Source organism: Abramis brama (genome assembly GCF_963993115.1).
Source record: "Abramis brama genome assembly, chromosome: 24".
NCBI lineage: Eukaryota > Metazoa > Chordata > Actinopteri > Cypriniformes > Leuciscidae > Abramis > Abramis brama.
Window position 1 is genome coordinate 20,018,060 of NC_139986.1, and position 18,827 is coordinate 20,036,886.

The window sequence follows — 18,827 nt, forward strand, 5'->3', positions numbered from 1 at the left end:
TAGATAAATGCATATATTTTTGTTTTGTTTTTGTTCATACTATAGGGGTGGAGTGCTGTGTCGTGTCTGGAAAGCCATTCAGAGACACCGAAATAAAGGGCTTAGAAAGGTCAATAATGATGAGGGAAATTCAGAAGGATGAAAGCAGCAGGAAGTTGCTGATAATAAACACCTGAGCCAGCACAATGCATCCTCACACAGATCCCTATAACGAGAGACTTGTAATTATGTCATGCTCTCTCCTGGTTGGACATGTTTACTTGTCTTTCAGCTATGACCTAATGTTTTTGTGGTATTTTTGTATATGTTTTAAGCCTCTTGAAGATTTACATCTAATTTCCATTGAATCTCAATTGGAAAACCCATGCGGATGAAACGGCTCAATCTAGGAAAAATCGTACTTTCCGCTTTTTACAGAGAGGTGTTGCCTGTAAAGGAAGGACCCTCTCCAAGTGACGTGGGACTGGGCCTACAATGGAAGAGGAGAGAGTGATACCTACTTAATGTAGGACTTCAGATCATGCCATTTTAAATGATAGAAAGTCTATATAGGTTACTGTTTGTTTTAGCGTTACAAGGAAAATGTGTCGAGTTCATTCTAAAATATTATTTTTTGAGGGACTGTATGGACAAAATGACCACAGACCTCTCGGACCAGGGCTAAGGAGCTTCTTTTAGATGTATTATAATAAGTTTGGATGTAATTACCCCAGTATGTAGATAAATACTTAAATAAACAAACTCATCGTCATAACATTCAGTTGCAACTTTAAGAACTATGGAACTATAATGATACTTACCTGTACTTCAACCGTCGCTAGGGTTGGGCGATGTCTACCAATTTGTCATCAGATGATGCCTACAGTGAAACATCGCTATCTGTCAGCCATCGAGATGGACGATGGCATCATCTATCGGCCCAACCCTAACCGACGCACAACTTTCATTTTTTTATAAAAATATGTGCAAGAACAGTCTTGCAGAAAACAATTTACGCAATTTACGTTCCACAAACATGTATCCAATTTCTTAAGAATGATGAGACCTGTTGTGTCAGTGGTTGCTTTAATTCAGGTTTATTCAGCCTTCATGTAGTCTGATACAGAGCTGAACACCATGACCTGAAAATGCAATGACTCAAAGCGCCAAAAGTGTTTGTCTTGGATTCGCAGATTATTATGTTTGATTTGATTGTTCATCTTTTGTTTTATATCTCAACTGTCGTGTTTCAATGTTAATGCATTGCATATGTTGATCTGTTGAGTGGAAACAGTTGTGCTTGAGCACCACTGTTCCGTCTAAGCTATTTAAATTATTTCTCTACTGTGTGCGCCTAAAGTGATGTGATGATGGACGATGCCTTTCTCTGACTTTTAAAAATGATTTGTAAACTGGATATTCAGGCTGTGTCTGAGATAAAATGCCAACTTGCTTCTCTGATTGCCAAACTCTTCTGGTGAATAAAGTTCAGACATGCAACTGGGTTCCTAAATTGTCTGAACACAGCAAATAGTTTTTCCATTAAATGTAACATGACAGTTGTTAGAATAATCAAGTCACATGACTGCCTTCAAATATTTGCCATAGTTTGGAAACTAAGCTATGGAAAATGTTGCAATCATGGGAACATTCTTGAGATAGAAAGACATGCATTTAAAATCATAAAATGTGAAAGAATATTTTTTAAAGTTAAATGAAAAGTTGTGCGAAATATTGTTATTGTAAGATTTCCTGTTCTGTATCATGCAAACTTGAGGAAAGTAACAGGTATCCCTGTAGTGGTGTTTGTTTTATATCAGTGACACAAATACGCTTTTTGCATAATTTTGCATATGTTCATCCTCAACTGCTCTCTGGAAACACGTCATGTTTTGGAAAATGAATCAAATTTGAAAATCTTCAGATGATCTGTTTTTCAGTTCTCAATCTAAATGCCAGATGCTAAAGAAAAAACTAATCGTTAGCATCACAACCATTCACTGGCATTAGATTAGACAAGATAACAAATTAAGTCAAGTTCGACTTAAGTTCAGTCCCAGTCCTGTCATTTACTTGCGTAGTTTTTCTTTTACATTCAACAATAGTCTGTTAGAAAAAAAAAAACAGTACAATAAAAATAGTCTAACAGATGTACAGATAAATATTTTCAGTAAGGAAAAACTAGACTTACATTTCCGCCTTGGCCTCACACTGCTATAATTTGACTTGGACGCCTTCTGGCTGTTTCTTTGATTGAATGTTGTTTTGGCTTTCTTTGAGGTTTAGATAGTGTCACTGTATGGAAAATAGGCCTATGTATGTGTTTGGAATGTGATGCTTAGCTGCATCGCAAGACTTACATAAGTATGATGTAGAGTTTTGTCTACAAATATAAAATGTAGTTAGCTATAAAATCAGTGATGTAGAAAAAAACTTGCTGCAACGCATCTTGTTTTTCAACTCTTGACTACCCAGAGAAAAAAACAAAAAAACAATGAACATGCTATTGCCTTATCAGAGAGGCTGCATTTTACCTTGCTGTTTAGTTCTGCTTTATGCTAAAATACCCATTTACTAATGAATCAGTGATAAATTTCCATATGTGAACATTTTATGAAAATAATTTTAGGTATTCTGTTTGATGTAAAGTCAACATTAGGTTTTGACATCAAATTAATACTAGTTTTTGACGTCTGTCAAAAACATCGGAGCTTGACGTCAAACAAACGTCTATTTTAGGGGTTTAGACGTCAATTGATGTCGGTCCAATTTTCATTTTCAACCAAAATTTGATGTCTGTCCAATGTTGGAGCATGATGCAAACAAATGCTGGGTTTAGACGTCAACCCAATTTTAATTTTCAACCAAAATTTGACGTCTGCACAATGTTAGAGCTTGCCATCAAACAAACTTTGGATTTAGACGTCAACCCGATTTTCATTTTCAAATTCAACCAAAATTTGATGTCTGTCCAACACTGGATCTTGACGTCAAACAAACATTGGATTTAGACGTCAACCCGATTTTCATTTTCGACCAAAATTTGACGTCTGCACAACGTTGGAGCTTGAGGTCAAACAACTATTGGATTTAGGTGTCAACCCGATCTTAATTTTCAACCAAAATTTGATGCCTGTCCAACGTTGGAGCTTGACGTCAAACAAACATTGGATTTAGACGTCAGTCCGATTTTCATTTTCAACCAAAATTTGACGTCTGCACAACGGTGGAGCTTGATGTCAAACAAACGTTGGATTTAGACGTCAACCCAATTTTCATATTCAACCAAAATTTGACGTCTGCACAAAGTTGGAGTTGTGACGTTACACTGATGTCCTGAGTCTGCTGGGAACACTTGTAAATGAGTGACCAATGTGAACGTTCTTTTCAGTGAATCAAATTTAAAAATGAAATCATCTTGTTTTTGTGTATGAGCTCATATGTGATCCTCAGCTATCCAAATGAGGTGGTTAGTGTGGATAGTTTTTATGGAACTACTGTAGGAGGAACTTTTGCTCACTATTAAAACAGAGGTTTTCATTATAATTGACAGCCATACTAATCGCTCTTAGCTGCTCATATCCACCTTATTTTGCAACACGGAATTAAACTATTTTATCTAAATGTCTGAGAATTTCGATTCATTTTCCAGATAGGCTTCCAGAAGAATAACAAAGTGCATTAAACAGTAAAACTATTTACACTACAAACCAGTGTGTTTATAATTATTATAATGCATTGAATAATGTGATAACATATACCAGTTTGCAATATATAGCAGTATAATGGACTGTTTTTGTACTGGTAAAATAAAAGAGGATGAAACTGCAAGCCTGACACATTCTGGTTACAAATGCGCTCTTACGTTATAAATAAGGTGAATAAGTGTAGCATAAAATCCATATATCGAAGAATAATGCATGTATAATTTAAGAAAGTGAAAAGTAAAAAGTAAGGAGAGAGAGATTTATTCATTTCACTAAAGGGAGAGAGACACAGCAACAAAGGATGTAACACGTATGCACAGATAGTGCCAGTATTCATGCACTGAAAAATGTGATATATCTATGTAAAACATCACAATATTTATCAAACAAGTCATTCAAGAGCTATACACAAACATCCAGTGGGGCTAGTGCATTCAGAAGGACTTGGCCTATAACTGGAATTATTTCTGTTTTTTGTGTCTGATGACAACAAAATATGAATGCAGTACTGAATGCACTGTGTTGGCCTCCAGCATCTTGAAGGCAACACCAAGAAAAATATTGCTCAGACTCTTACCAAAACTCTGAGAAATGTCATTTATAAAGTTCCAGTTAGAGGGAAGAAAGGAAGGTTGCAAAGAAACCTGAGGAGGTGATCTGTTTGTGACGCATGCAGACCATTTTATGAAATCAGTTTAAAGGTTAGCCAAGATACAAAAATGTCTGCTATTTAAACAATGGTCATGGAAATAAACTTGGAATGCAAGCTATTTCCACCAAAGATAAACATGTAAAGATATCATCACAAACTCCAACAATGTCCAAGAAGTGACCTGCAAAGTGCCTTCTTCATAGTGTTGCTGGCTTCTTGTCTGCATGATAAAGCTAGGGGGGTTTCACATGCAGCGATTCCATAGAAGAACCATTCTGGGTTTGCCAAAGAACATTTCAGTGAACAGTTCTTAAAGGAGATGTTTTTTCTTGGTGTGAAGAACATTTTAATTTGCTAAAGAACCTTTTGTGCAATAGAAATGTTCCATGGATGTTAAAGATTCTTCATGGAAACGTAGATACCAATAAAGAACCTATGTCGTAAGTGCCTTTAACAAATGTTTAACAGCATGCCCGGCCAGCGTCAGAAGACTCTAGACTTTGTACAGCCATGATCTCATGGTAGAAAATTTCAAATGGTAATTCAGGTGTTAATATTTAGCTGACCATGCAGGCATTTATAGGATATTTCGAAGGTTTTGCAAGCACTCAAATGGTTAGGTGAACATCAAGATAAATAATCATATATATATATATATGATTATTCATATATATTTATATATTTATATATATATATATTTTTTTATTTTATTATTATTATTATTATTTTTTTATTAGTGATCTATACTGATTGCATGAATCTAGCAGTTTATACTTTTTTTAAATGGCTAAAACACATTTAATGGCACTAAATGTGTATTATATATTTACCATAATACATAATACATTTTACCATAAATATATAATTAGGGATGAGCAGTATTTCAGATACATTTAAAATATGTATTTGAAATACAAAATACTATTCTATTGGATGGCCAATTTCACATGTATTTTGTGTATTTTCAAAATATAAAATACTGTATTTGTATTTAAATACATTTTTTCACACAGTATTTTGTATTTGTATTTAAATACATTTTTTCCACACAGCATTTTGTATTTTTATTTTAAATACATTTCCATGTATTTTGCCCATCTCTGTATATAATGTAAAAAGATTTCAAGCAAATTTTTTAATGTTATTTTAAAATGTTTAGATCTAAGTGCTTGTTTCAAGGCATCTTTTCTAGTATATTTTGCCTTGTTCTATATTTGCATGTTTTAAGCATAAGCCTCACTATATATATATATATATATATATATATATTTTTTTTAATAAAATGTATTCTTACATCACCTTTTTTACATGTTCCTTCCATTTAAAACCTGCGCTTCTCACCATATGGCTGTTCTCATATGCAGAACAGTATTCAAATTATTTCCTGGGTGCTATTTATAGTTCTGAAGTAGCCTATATCTAAATTAAGCACCTTGCTATTTTTAGACTTCTGCATAAACAAAGTACAACGTAGCCTAATCCTACAGACAAAGAGAGAAAACAACCCAAGTGAAATCTATCTTAAGCCCAGATCCAAAACTGTACACATTTTGATTAGATTATTTTCCATAATTTCAAAATAGTAAAAGGTTACATCCAAAATTAGCCAGTGCTATTTTCTTCATAAGTTATTCATTCATTTCTGCAGATTTTACCTCAACTGTAATTGGAATTGGTGACGCTGTGGAGTAAAATATAGCCTATCGTCAAAGCTATCGTCTGCTTCATCAGCATCATCACTTCTGTCCTCTGCAGCTTTCTGTTTTTAGTTTCTAGAACTCAGTAATTAAAGAAATTAGCATGACTAGAGATTTCTTGCACAAATCAGCAGGAACTGCATTAAAGAAAATTAACCAAATCAATGGAAATGTCTCAGTGTAAGACTAGAAGCACTTTAAAATCAGCATATGTGAGTCGATCAAAAAGAGTGAAAAGGACTAAAAACCACATGCAAGTTTCGTTAATCCAGGTTAAACTACATATTAATAATTGGTCTGTTCCTTAAAGAGACAGTTCACCCAAAAGTGAAATTTCTGTCATTATTTACTCACTTTGTTATCCATTAGTTAATCTTTGATTTGAGTCGGCATATTTTATGATATCTGCTGCACGTCAGTGCTGACACTCTTGACGTTAGTTTGTTTGTACTGTAGCCTACGGCAAGATAAAATATGAACCAAAAATGTAGCCTAAGTCAAATAAGGTGTGACCAACATATGCTTACGTTATTTTTAGTTGATAAGTCCAAAGGGTTGAGTAACTGTGGATTTAGGCCTTTAACTGGAGTCATAAAAGCTCTTACTGTTTATGTCTTTGATATAAAAATGTGTGTAATAGAAATCATCCAAAATTAATCTAACATCAGCTGCATTCATGATACATAGTTGAAAAAAAGACTGCTCTTCATACATTTATGCAGTGTTAGGGAGAGATACTTTTAAAAGTAATGCATTACAATATTGCGTATTGCGTTAGTTACTTTTTATGGAAAGTAATGTGTTAAGTTACTTTTGTGTTGTGTTGTGTTGGGGGGATGTAAAAAAAATGATTGCATCACAATAAATGTATTGTGATTGTCACTAACATTTTAGTAACTAAACTGAATTTTATTAGGTTTAGTGACACCATGTTACAATGTTTACATGGTACAATTTCTGGTAAGCTATGCTTTTTTATTATTTCAATTCAATTCAGTTATGATTTGATTTAATATTGACTCTAATGCTGTAAACATACAGAGAGCCCTATCAGCTGGCAGTAGCCTATTATTTAAGGTTAAAAATAACTCAAATTAAATATAATCCTTTTTTTTATTATAATAACAACAACTTTATTTAATGATACAAGTAAAAATATAATAAATATGTAATATAGTACACATATTTAGCAAAATACTCTCTATAGCTCTTTTTTTCTAATGTGCTATAGCCTATTATGGTCATTAAATGGCTTTCCTGAGGTAAATGTTATGTGACATAATTGTTCTCCAGCAGTTTTATTGACCCCTCTGTTTGGTTGATTTGTCGATATTATGTATGAGGAATATACATTTCGGTAAGTTGTACTGTATCTTTCAACAGTGTTCATTCGTGTTCTAGCTAGATGATCGGGTCACGTGCCGCTAGGTATCCGTCACGTCACATTTACAAGCGCCAAAACGGTATTTATTGTTTGAATTTCGTAATAAAATGGACAGAATCTGAGAGCTGAGATTTTTTTTATATCATAAGTAACCTGCTCTGTCTAGTCTGTCGGTCTCCGTGTCCTCTTTGCTTCTGTGCGTAGGAAAATGGATGTGTGGCGTGAAAGAGTGCAAAGTGAAAGTGTCAACTGCGTGGGTCTCGGCTTCTCACGGTGAACACGTGAGGGTTGGCAGCTCTGGAATTTGAACAAAATGTTAATAGTTTTTTTGTTTGTTTTTTCATCTGAACGCTTTTCCAGGAAAAAATCAGATTTTAAAAGAATTAATTTCTTTGTAAATTAGCCTTTAAATTAGTCAAATGTGTATTTTCAAGCATAATGTAATACATGTATTTCATAAACTTAATATCAGACCATCAAGGAATGTGGTTTTTGTAAGCAGGAAGTAGATTACTATTCAACTGTCTCACACCTGCTCATTCAGTGGCGTATACATATCCACAGGAATTTCAAAGGGGAGTAAACATAAATTCCAAAGGTGGGGGAAACCCAAATCAAGGGCTTAAAAGAGTGCTCTAACTCAAGCTCTTCAGATATTTCCTCTGTGTGGATTACCACTCTCTTAACAACACTTTAATACTTTATGAGATACTGGACTACTTCAAAAGTTCAAATATGGGAATAAAAATGTGGATTTTGTGCTTCATTACACTCCTCATTTTTCAGGTGGAGACAGAGGCAGGTGAGTGATAGCGCGTTCAAGGAATATGCAATAGATCTTTTAAATTGAATGCGCTCTATTGAATGCGTTAATGATCCGCCAGCATGTTGTTATTTGACTGTAAAAAATGTGCTGATGAAATGTTGAGCAACTGCTTTAAAATATATATATTTTTTAATTACATAACCCATTGATTGCATGGACTAGTATCACTTTAAAAATGAAGATTATGTTTCATGATCAAGGGTACAATTGTAGTACAAAAACAAGATGGATCTCATTACTTGTTCAGTTATGGGCCTATCCTATAGCTGGATTTAAATTAGAAACCCTTGTAGTAGCTGTCTTTTAAACTAATGCATGTTAAAGTCCTTAATGCTACACTACAATACCGTTTACTATTGTTTTGTCATTTTGGACATTAGTGGAAAGTTTGACACAGCCTGTAGATGTGTAAAGACGTGAATAACTCTTTCCCCTCTGTATCACAGGCAGTTGCTGCCTCAGTTACACTAAAAGACCCAGACGCTGTGCAGTTCTGAAAGGCTATGATATCCAAGCTATAACTGGCGGCTGTGATCTCGCAGCTATTATGTAAGTATTTTTTATTTTGCATACATGTTTGATGCACTCTATGTAAGTTAGAAATTGTATAATAAATGAGTATATATAATTTTACAAAAGGCAAAATGTGTTATATTATAATAAGTCTGTGTATTGTTATGCGTGAATATTAGGAAAAATAAGAAAAATTGAATGTGCATTGAATGTGCATTCCTAAGCTTTGTTATATTGAGTTTAAATATAAAGCATTATCATTTGCGTTTAGAACAGATTCTTTCTTTGCATATGTTGCGGGTTGAATTTGCAATGCCATGAATAAACTGTGTAGTCCTTTATTTTAATGGACATAATAAGGATAATATTGTCTCTGGTGCTTGAGTTCATGGCGTGTTATGTCATTGCAGCTTCCACACTGAAAAAGGAAAATCAATCTGCGCTGACCCTGCACAAAATTGGACGCAAAACAGAGTCACATGCCTAAAGTAAGAGAAAGTGACTTATCAATCACTAACATGAAAGAATGCAGTCTTATATTGTGTGCTTAAAAAAATAAATTGATGGAAAAAATGTTCTGTCCCCTATAGGATGAAAGCAGCAAGAGTGAAGGACACGGGCATTAGACATCCATATTAGATAACTTGTTACTTTTAAAGCTACAGTACTTATATATATTCTTTATTGGCATTACTAAATTGCACTTTCTGTATTTCTGTATATAAACATAATATTCTGTATATAAACAGAGTATTTATAGAGGGCGGAATACAAGCTACTATATAGCTAGTTTGCTATGTATTTTAGACCTTTTTGTGTTTTTTTTGTGTTTTTTATTTTACTTTTTTACAAAGCAAAATAATTTAGAGCTTTTTGTATTGATAATCTCACTAATTCAGACCACTATGTTTTTTTTTTTACTAATTCAATGCTATTTAAATGTTTCTTATAAAGAAATAATATATTTAAAGGAATTATATATTTGATAAGATTCTACCATTCACAAATGGTCTCTTGAACCTTGAACTATTTTGGAATGTTGCCTTCGGTTACTCATTGCTGCCCTCTTCTGTTCAAGTCTTGTCAGTGTGACAAAGTAGGAAATTTAGTTTTCCACTTAAAAACAAATAAACATTTTATGCAATTTTATATATAAATTGTTTGTTTTCTGTTACATTTAAATTATATTTTCTGTATATACTGTATTTTTAAATAAAGGTCCTTAATTTCACTCTCAATTTATGTGATGAACTACAGCAATACACTAGCACTACAATGAAAATTATTATACAATGGATTTTTTATTTTATTTATTTTTTACAAATCAAAATATTTTAGAGCTCTTTTTATTACTAACTATTCAATTACATTTTTGTAGGACTGCACGATAATGGTTAAACTGATAATCACGATTATTTTGCTAAAAAATGACAAGCACGATTAATATCAATCAAACAGTCTTTGAAAAGGTTTAGATGTCAATGGAGTGAAAACACTGAAATGGATACCTAAAAATCTTCGACTGGTTATATAATAACCGCCAAGCATGTCATCAAGTTAAAATGAGCGTATGCAGTCCTGTAAAAGACTGGGCAATCTATAAGTGAAAGGATTTTGAAGCATAAAAAATAGGATTTTGTCTAATAATTCTTTACCTGTACATTTTGCAAAAGTTAAGAATGGTTGTTTAAAAGAGCCTTGTTCATGTACGTTTGGATGGTTTGGATCAAGAATCAAGACCGGCCCAACCAGAATGGTAACCTTTTCGAGCCAGTTTACTACAGATGGTGTTGGATTGCTGAAATTTTGCATGTCTTCTCTTATTTCAGTTGCAATGTGCAACTTTAAAGTTCCTGTTAGTCGCTTGTCTCACAATGATCAGTTGCTCAATGTAGTTTAGTAAAAGCACATTCTTGTTGAGTTGTTACAGTAGGTTGCACGCCAGCAAAACATTTCTGATCTGCTGTTTTCATTAAGACACAAATGTGCTCTTTATTGTGCACTTAAGGATCTAAAAGTGCATCTAATATGCTCTGATTTGCACAAGTAAAGAATAGGGGGATTTTATTTACCACTTCCTTCTCCTCCACCAGTTTCTTTTTCAGTGGATTTCCATAAAAGCAAAACTTCACTCAACTGCTATTTTCCTTAAAGGGATAGTTCACCCAAAAATGAACATTTTGTCATCACTTACTCGTCAATGTTGTTCCAAGCCTGTATGAGTTTCTTTCTTCTGTTGAACGCAAAAGAAGATATTTTAAAGAAAGTTTGTAACCAGACAGTTGACGGTAGCCACTGACTTCCATAGTAGGAAAAACAAATACTATGGAAGTCAATGGGGTCCATCAACTGTCTGGTTACAAACATTCTTCAATATATATATATATATATATATATATATTTGTGTTCAACAGAAGAAAGAAACTCATACAGGTCTGGAACATGAGAGTGAGTAAATTACATTTTAGATTTTTGGGTCAACTATCGCTTTATAAATCTGTGCTCTTTATTTAGGATATAACACAAGTGCATCTAATGTAACGGTGAAATCATCAATTCTCAACAAAGTGATTCAAAAGTTTTTAACAGTTTGTAAGATAATTCTGAAGAAATGTAAAGTTCTTACTGCACAATGAATATATTTTGACAATACACAAACATGCCCATACAGTAGAAGAAAAATAAAACAAGGGAATTTTTTATTCACCACTTCCTTCTTCTACACAAGTTTTGTTTAAAGTATTTTTTTCCAGTTCAGATTGCACCTTCAACACAGACAAAAAGGTAAGCTTATCACACATATTTGTTTAAAGTAGATCATGATGTGTGTAACTTACACACTAATTACAAGGGCACAAAAAGGTTATTATTATTATTATTATTTAAATTATTGATTTATTATTATTCAGAATGATTTATACATGTATTATTATGTATTATAAAATACATTATTTAACACAATAAACAACACAGTCTGAAAAATAAAACCAGAAGAAAAAAAAGAAAAAAAAGAGGAAAAGTATTCTCTTTTGTTTTCACAAATGCAAATCCAAAATCCATAATATTTGAGGATAGCCTCAGAGCATTACACTGTTGTCACAGAAGTCCACTGAAGGCAAGTGTAGTGAGAACCCATGTGCAGTTTATTTACAAAAACCTGAACTAATACAAAAATTTTAATTAAAACCAGGAACATGACAATGGGAAAACATCAAAATGAGACATGAAAACATGGACATGAATACAAAATCCCAAACCAAACGTGACATCTGTAAAGTACTTTTTCCATAAAATGTAATGACGCTTTTGAAATTTCTTCAATATCCGACGCACAGGGCACCTTTTAGGCGTCAATATGAGACGCAGATAAATATGAGTCTAGGAGGCGCCTCCTAGCGGTCTAACCCTAAACCTACCCCAGACCTAAACCTACCCATAACCGGCGTCTCATATTGACGCTAAAGGGTGCCCTTTGCGTCGGATATTGAAGAAATTTCCCTAGGATGAGAATGCGTTGAATAATAAGCATTAAGGGCGAATACAAGTAAATTACATTTTGGTATACATATTGCACATTTTTGTCTGCATGATGCCATGCAAAACAGAAGTCTACAACATACTCCATCATAATCCATTGTCCATTACCTTTGAGAGTTACTTTCCATGGGAACATTTTATGAAGTGTAATTTGTGTCAAAAAAAAAGAAAAGTTTTCAATGCTTTTTTATTGGAGGAGATTTTTTTACTGTATAATGACTGTAGGCTAATGAAAATAGTAAATGTAAATCATTAGCAAATACTTTGCAGTTAGGTTTGAAATAAGGTATTTTGCATTGTGAATATTTACAATAAAGCTTAAGAAGATCTAGCTCCTTATTGTCAGAAACATTAGAGTGAAAAAGAAATTGCTGGCAAAAATATTAGGCTACACAGCTGGTGTAACACAAGAAGTAGGAAGGTGAAAACATTTAGTGGAAGTACTACTACAGGACATGACATTCAAACACCATTGAAGAGCTGAAATCGTCACTTTTTGTCAACGCAGAAATTGTGGACCTGCAGAAGTGTAAAGGTGAACTAACGGCTAAAGTTTCCGAACACGCAACAACGATATCTCTACAAACGGCGGTGGTGCCTACGACTATACGGAGTTCCAGAAATGGAAAATGAAAATGTCAAGATCAAAGTGACAGAGATCTGCAAAGGAGTGGTAGCCTACCTGAGCTTGCGGAAAAAATGAGCGAGGCGGTGGACGATGCTCATAGATTGGGCAGGCCGGTGTCGGGTCGCGCGAGGGTCATTATCATCCTCGCTGCGCTGCGCTGGGTGAGAGACTTCATCTGGAAGAGTGCAAAACACAGCGAATACCTGAAAGAACGCAAAATACGCTTCGGAGAAGACCTGACAAAAGAAGAAAAAGGATCCCTTGCACTACTCTGGCTTTATAGCCTACAAAAGCACGCAACGAAGGGAAAAAGGCTTACTTCATCGGTTCCAAAGCATACGTTGTCGGCAAAGAAATCGTTCCAGAAAAAATGGATACTTCCTGATTCCTGCTAGTGTTTGAGTAAAATCAAGGATGATTCTATTGAAAATAAGCACTTCTTTATTTGATACGTTTACAATCATTTAATGGCTGTTTGCCTATAATTATGTTCAAATTTAGAAGGAGAAATGTTTTTGACACTTTTTATTTGTTTTTGTTTTGACGTTTGATGGTTTTGAAATTATGTTCCATTAATGCCAGAGGTTTGAGGAACTTGGTCAAAAGAAAAGCTTTTTTTCTTAATTTTCGACTTAATTTTCATTCAAGAGTCTCATTCGTGCCCTGAGGATTTTAAATTTTGGGAAAAAAACAATGAGGAGGTGAGATGTGGTTACCTCATGGGTCAATGTGGAGCAAGGGTGACTCTATAGGTCATTGGATAATGCTACTGACTGATATAAATGATTGTAAATTCATTATGGGTACTGTTCAAAAGATGCAAACACTTTGTAGGTGAAATTGAAGACTGTGTCAATTCTGCCATGAATAATAACCCTAATGCTAAATTAATAATTGGTGGTGATTTTAATTTGGTCATGAATGGTTCAATGGATAGATTTCCTCCTAGAGCAAACAGTGAATCCAGTGATCTTTTACGTTTAAGTTACAGCCTTGACTTGATTGATATCTGGAGGGTAAAAAAAAACCCTCAACTACACAGTTTACTTGGAGCAACAAAAATTTCTCATTACAGTCGCGTATTGACATTTGGTTGGTTTCCTCAGACTTAGAACCTTTTATTTTAGAAACATCTATATTGCCTGCTGCTTTAACTGGCCATACAATTATTAGCCTTAAAGTTGCATTGTCTGGGCGTAAGGATAGAATTAGTGGAGGATACTGGAAGCTCAATAATTCATTGCTAAATTTTGAAGACTTGAAATCCATTATAGAAAGACTTATCCAAAATCACTGGAACTCTGCAAGTAATTATGGTGAATTTGGTAAACAATGGGAACATTTAAAATTTGAAATAGGGTGTGCTGTTAGGACCTATGGTAAAAAAAAAAAGCTATTAAAAGAAGGGCAGACTGTCTGTGAGGATACAACTCTTATCTCATCCCATATACATTTTTTTTTTTTGGTAAATTGTATGAAGAGGATTCTAATGCTATTGACCCTTTTCCTATTCTAAATTCTATTACTTCAAAAAAAAAAAAAAAAACTGTTAGTAATTCTATATGTTCAAAAAATATATCATTGGAAGTTACAGAAGGGATTAATAACTTGAAAAATAACAAATCTCCAGGGAGTGATGGGTTGACTTTAGAGCAATATAAAACTTTTTGTGACCCTTTATCTAAATTTTTTATTGGCAGTGTATGAAGAATCATTTGTCAATGGATGCCTACCTCCATCAATGAGAGAGGGTGTTATTACTCTAGTACCAAAATCCCATAAAGACACTCTTTTGATTGATAACTGGCGCCCAATCACATTATTAAATAACGACTATAAAATTTTGGCATCTGTTCTGGCAAAACGACTAAAATATGGCCTGGATGATTTGACTGATGAGTGCCAGTCAGGATTTATGAAGGGACGACACATATCAAACAATGTAAGACTAGTTCTTGATCTGACTGATTATCGTGATTTGGTCTCCTTTGATACAGTTAGCCATAATTTCATTTTTAGTTTATTACATTTCTTTGACTTTAATAATTATTTTATCAATGCAGTGAGAACATTATATGTAAGAGGAAGTAGTTGTGTTAAACTTTTTTCTGGAACAACACCTAAATTTCCTATTCACAGAGGAATAAGACAGGGTTGCCCTATCTCACCCTTTCTTTTTTTGATAGTTACTCGGGTTTTAAATTTAATGGTCAACCAGAATAATATGATTAAAGGTATTAGAATTCATGATAAAGAAATACAAATTTCCCAATTCGTAGACGACACCACAGTTTTCCTAAAAGATCAATCGGAAGTTCCTAAAGCATTGGAGACCATTCAAGAATTTTCTCAGGTCTCTGGCCTCTCTCTCAACATTTCAAAATGTGAAATATTGTCTTTAAAAAATATTGATAAAACAGCGATCTGTGGAATTCAAATTAAAGATGTAGTTAATTATTTGGGAGTAAAAGTATCCTTGAATTCAAATATGGTTATAACAGAAATTAATTTAAACCCTATTAAAGATAAAATTCAATTCTTGGTTGGCAAGAGATTCGTCTCATATACTGGTCGAGTTTTATTATCAAAGGCAGAGGGTCTATAAAGAGATTCTTATCTCTTTTTCTGTAATGGATTGTCCCAAGTCATTATGTTCCTTATTAGATAAATTATTATATAATTTCATATGAAAAAATAAATCACACAAAATTAAAAAGGAGGTTCTAAGAAATAGAATTAGTGATGGAGGTCTTGGAGTTGTTGACTTTACCCTATATGTTAAAAGTAAATTGGTTAAAAAGATTTTTTTTTTTTTTTTTAAAACAGATTCTATATGGAATGTATTTCCTAATTTTGTTTTTAAGAAAATTGGAGATATTGAATTTTTGTTATAGTGCCCCTTCTCACTTTGTAAACTACCCATTAAATTAGCAAAATTTCACCAACAGGTTTTATTATCATTATTTTTCACCTCACCGTTGTTTTATTTGGAATTGTTTTTTGAGAGATGGTATTTAAATAACATATATATTGTTAATCAGCTGATGGATGACAATGGTCAGTTTTATTAATTTCCAGAATTCTCCAGAAAATTTGTTTTTGGGGTTTCGTTAAAGGAATATAATAGTGTATTCAACGCCAGTATAAAAACTCTCTTGAAAGGAGAGCAAACTTATAGTCCTATATCTTTGTATAACACATCTATTTCAATTGAAGGGATTTTGTTTGCTGATGACAACTTCAATAACCATTTTGTTCGTATGAATAGAAAATCTATTCCATCATCATCTTTCAAGTGGATGGCGTTATACAATATTAACTGGAGAGTGGTCTGGTCTCTTCCACACAAATATTTGTTAACAAACAAGATAAAAGAAGTTACATTTAAAATATTACATAGATGTTACCCCTGTAATAGCGTACTCAATAAGTACATCCAAAACGTAGAAGATAAATGCACTTTCTGTGATGTTGAAGAGACAATTGTACATCTTTTTTGTGAATGTGTTAAAGCTTTTTGGAATGAGTTATACCTATCTCTCAGAAAAAAACAAATGCCAAAATATGTATTTACACCTTTAGTATTATTTTTCTTTATCATAATCCAAATTCTCATCTTCAGTACATTGTTAATTTGTTTGATTCTTGGTAAATTTTTTATTCACAAATGTATATTTTTGGGTAAGATCCCGCTACTGTCTATTTTTCTAGTAGACTATAATTCCTATGTTTTGTCTTTGATGGGCATAAAAAACAAAAAGTCTTTGAAAAGTCAAAGATTGCTTTCAATGTTTAACCTCTGGCACTCTATTTTGTTTGTATATTTTTCGTGATCTATGTCCTTTTTTTCTTTCTTTTTTATTGTTCCTGGTGTTATGTACTTGTTGCTTTTTCATTTTTGGTATAAATAAAATAAATTTTAATAAAATTTTAAAAAACTACTACAGGACTGAAAGAGAATGTTCCTCCTCTTGGCAAAATGAGGATTAGGGATGTAGATGTAACATTTCGGTTAAATTTACTTAAATATTTATTACAAGGGTAATAATGAGGAATCATTTTTAAATGGACTTCTTTTATTTTATTATGAAACAGAAATTTATTTGGCACTGTCCATGTGAAGTGCAGGGTTGCCAACTTTTCAGTTTAGCTCGGAGTGAGACTTCTCCGACGGGGGGGGGGGGGTAACTGGGGGGGGGCCAGGCAGGGGCCACTTGTGCTTTTAGGGGGCACACCTTTAACATTCATCTTAACCTATTTTCAGTATTATTTCAAGTCATTTTTCACCAATGAAATCTCTAGAAAAAGCTAATAAATAATATTAGCTAAGCTAATAAAACAATTTCAATTCAAATTAATGTTTCATTATGTTTAACTGTAGTGTGATATAATGATCAAAAATAACAAATTTTTAGCATCTAAGCACATCTAGGCACTTTTTTACACCTGGGGTGGGCGATATGGCAATAATATCACAATTTTTTATTTTTTTTCAGAAAAAATCACGATTTTATCATGATTCTTTTTCAAGTTGGTTTTACTATTTTGCATGTGACTGAGCATTACAGCCAAACTAATGTCCCTATTTTAAAAACAAAGCCTTATAACAAAATATAGGTAACAAAATATCAAATAAAAAAGAATGGCAGACATTTAGGTCAAAGTGGCGAAGATAAAATCTTTGTCACTATTTTCTTTGTTATTAAAAATTAAGAACAGAGATACATATTACACATACACAACTTAATATACAAATTAAATAAACAGTGCTTTATTTTTTCAGCTATAGGTGTATTTAACAGTAGAATTGAAGAAGTAATTATATGGACAAATATGAAAATAAAACACAACAGACTTAAAGTTCTCAGTCAAGAGCAGTGAATGATTTCCTCTGTGTGTTTTGTTGTTTTATTAACATTAATGGCATAGTTCTCCCCCCAAAAAGTCATAATTTACTCTCTTAAGTTGTTTTAAACCTGAATAAGTTTCTTTCTTCTGTTGAAGAATGTCAGTAACCAAACAGTTGATGTACCCCTGTGACTTCCATAGTATATTTTTTTCCTACTTTGTATGTCAATGGGGACCAGCAACTTTTTGGTTTTGGGTGAACTATCTCTTTAAGAACAAGCGGCAGCATGTTTATTATTAGGGCTACTGTCTCTTTAAGAACTGCACGCGACGCGTCTAATATACACGCATGACAAGCAGATTTTAATTAATTTTCTCTGTTTGCTTTCACTTTAGACATAACCAACTTTGTTTATGTAAACATTGTCTGTATTTGACAGTATTAGCGCAATATAAGAATCAAAAGATTACTTGTAGTCCAGTAACAGGCTTTTAGTGCATGTGCGCGTCGAGTGTACGCGCTCAGTAAAGCGCATATTTGAACAGCGCATCAGCAGCGAATGACATGTCGTGAGCTTAGAATTATAAGGTTCTATCTCCGTTTAGGGTAGTTCTGGGATATTGAGCATCAAAGTATGCAACTCGGTTTATGTTTTGTGAGATGGAACCTTTTTATTTTATTAATAACTAGGGCCTACTAACAAAATATTTTTTTTACAAAAATAACACCACACAGGCATTAATAAACACCTAATGGATCAGATTATGTCAAAAACTCAATTTCGACCAAAACTGGAGATAGAACCTTATAATTCTAAGCTCACGATGTTTAACCGGCAAGGCTTTAAAGCACATGCAAATAATGAACTTTTGTGAACTGTAGTGTCCCGTTCCTCTGCGTTAACATTTGATGTGAATATACGTCGTGCTGCAGTGTAGCCTATAGATGAAGGCGCCGCAACTGATAAAATGCGCAGTTGTAAGACTTTCCCTCTCTGCCGTGCGTGCGCGCGCTATCGGTTGGTTTGGACGACAGTCTCTGTCTCGCATGCGTGC

At 33.4% G+C, this 18,827-nt stretch overlaps 2 protein-coding genes across 2 annotated transcripts in view; both read left to right on the forward strand.

The window, feature by feature from the left end:
* Nucleotides 1–1,479, forward strand: part of map3k15 (mitogen-activated protein kinase kinase kinase 15) — a 35,539-nt gene extending 34,060 nt beyond the window's left edge. The window contains exon 29 of the mRNA XM_084103101.1: nucleotides 46–1,479. Coding sequence (XP_083959227.1) covers nucleotides 46–142 — 97 coding nt within the window. The 3' untranslated portion in view covers nucleotides 143–1,479. The remainder of the gene's footprint in view (nucleotides 1–45) is intronic.
* Nucleotides 1,480–8,019: 6,540 nt separating this feature from the next.
* Nucleotides 8,020–9,994, forward strand: ccl20b (chemokine (C-C motif) ligand 20b). The gene is made up of 4 exons (XM_084103053.1): nucleotides 8,020–8,221; nucleotides 8,692–8,794; nucleotides 9,169–9,246; nucleotides 9,349–9,994. The coding sequence occupies exons 1-4, from the start codon at nucleotides 8,155–8,157 to the stop codon at nucleotides 9,395–9,397; spliced, it is 297 nt and encodes a 98-aa protein (XP_083959179.1). The 5' UTR covers nucleotides 8,020–8,154; the 3' UTR covers nucleotides 9,398–9,994.
* The last annotated feature ends 8,833 nt before the right edge of the window (nucleotides 9,995–18,827 follow it).

Excerpts from the sequence above, each read along its gene's own strand:
- ccl20b (XM_084103053.1), top strand. The coding sequence starts at position 8,155 with ATGGGAATAAAAATGTGGATTTTGTGCTTCATTACACTCCTCATTTTT. Across the intron at positions 8,222-8,691 it reads TCAGGTGGAGACAGAGGCAG|GCAGTTGCTGCCTCAGTTAC; the intron begins GTGAGTGATAGC and ends TCTGTATCACAG. Across the intron at positions 8,795-9,168 it reads TGTGATCTCGCAGCTATTAT|CTTCCACACTGAAAAAGGAA; the intron begins GTAAGTATTTTT and ends ATGTCATTGCAG.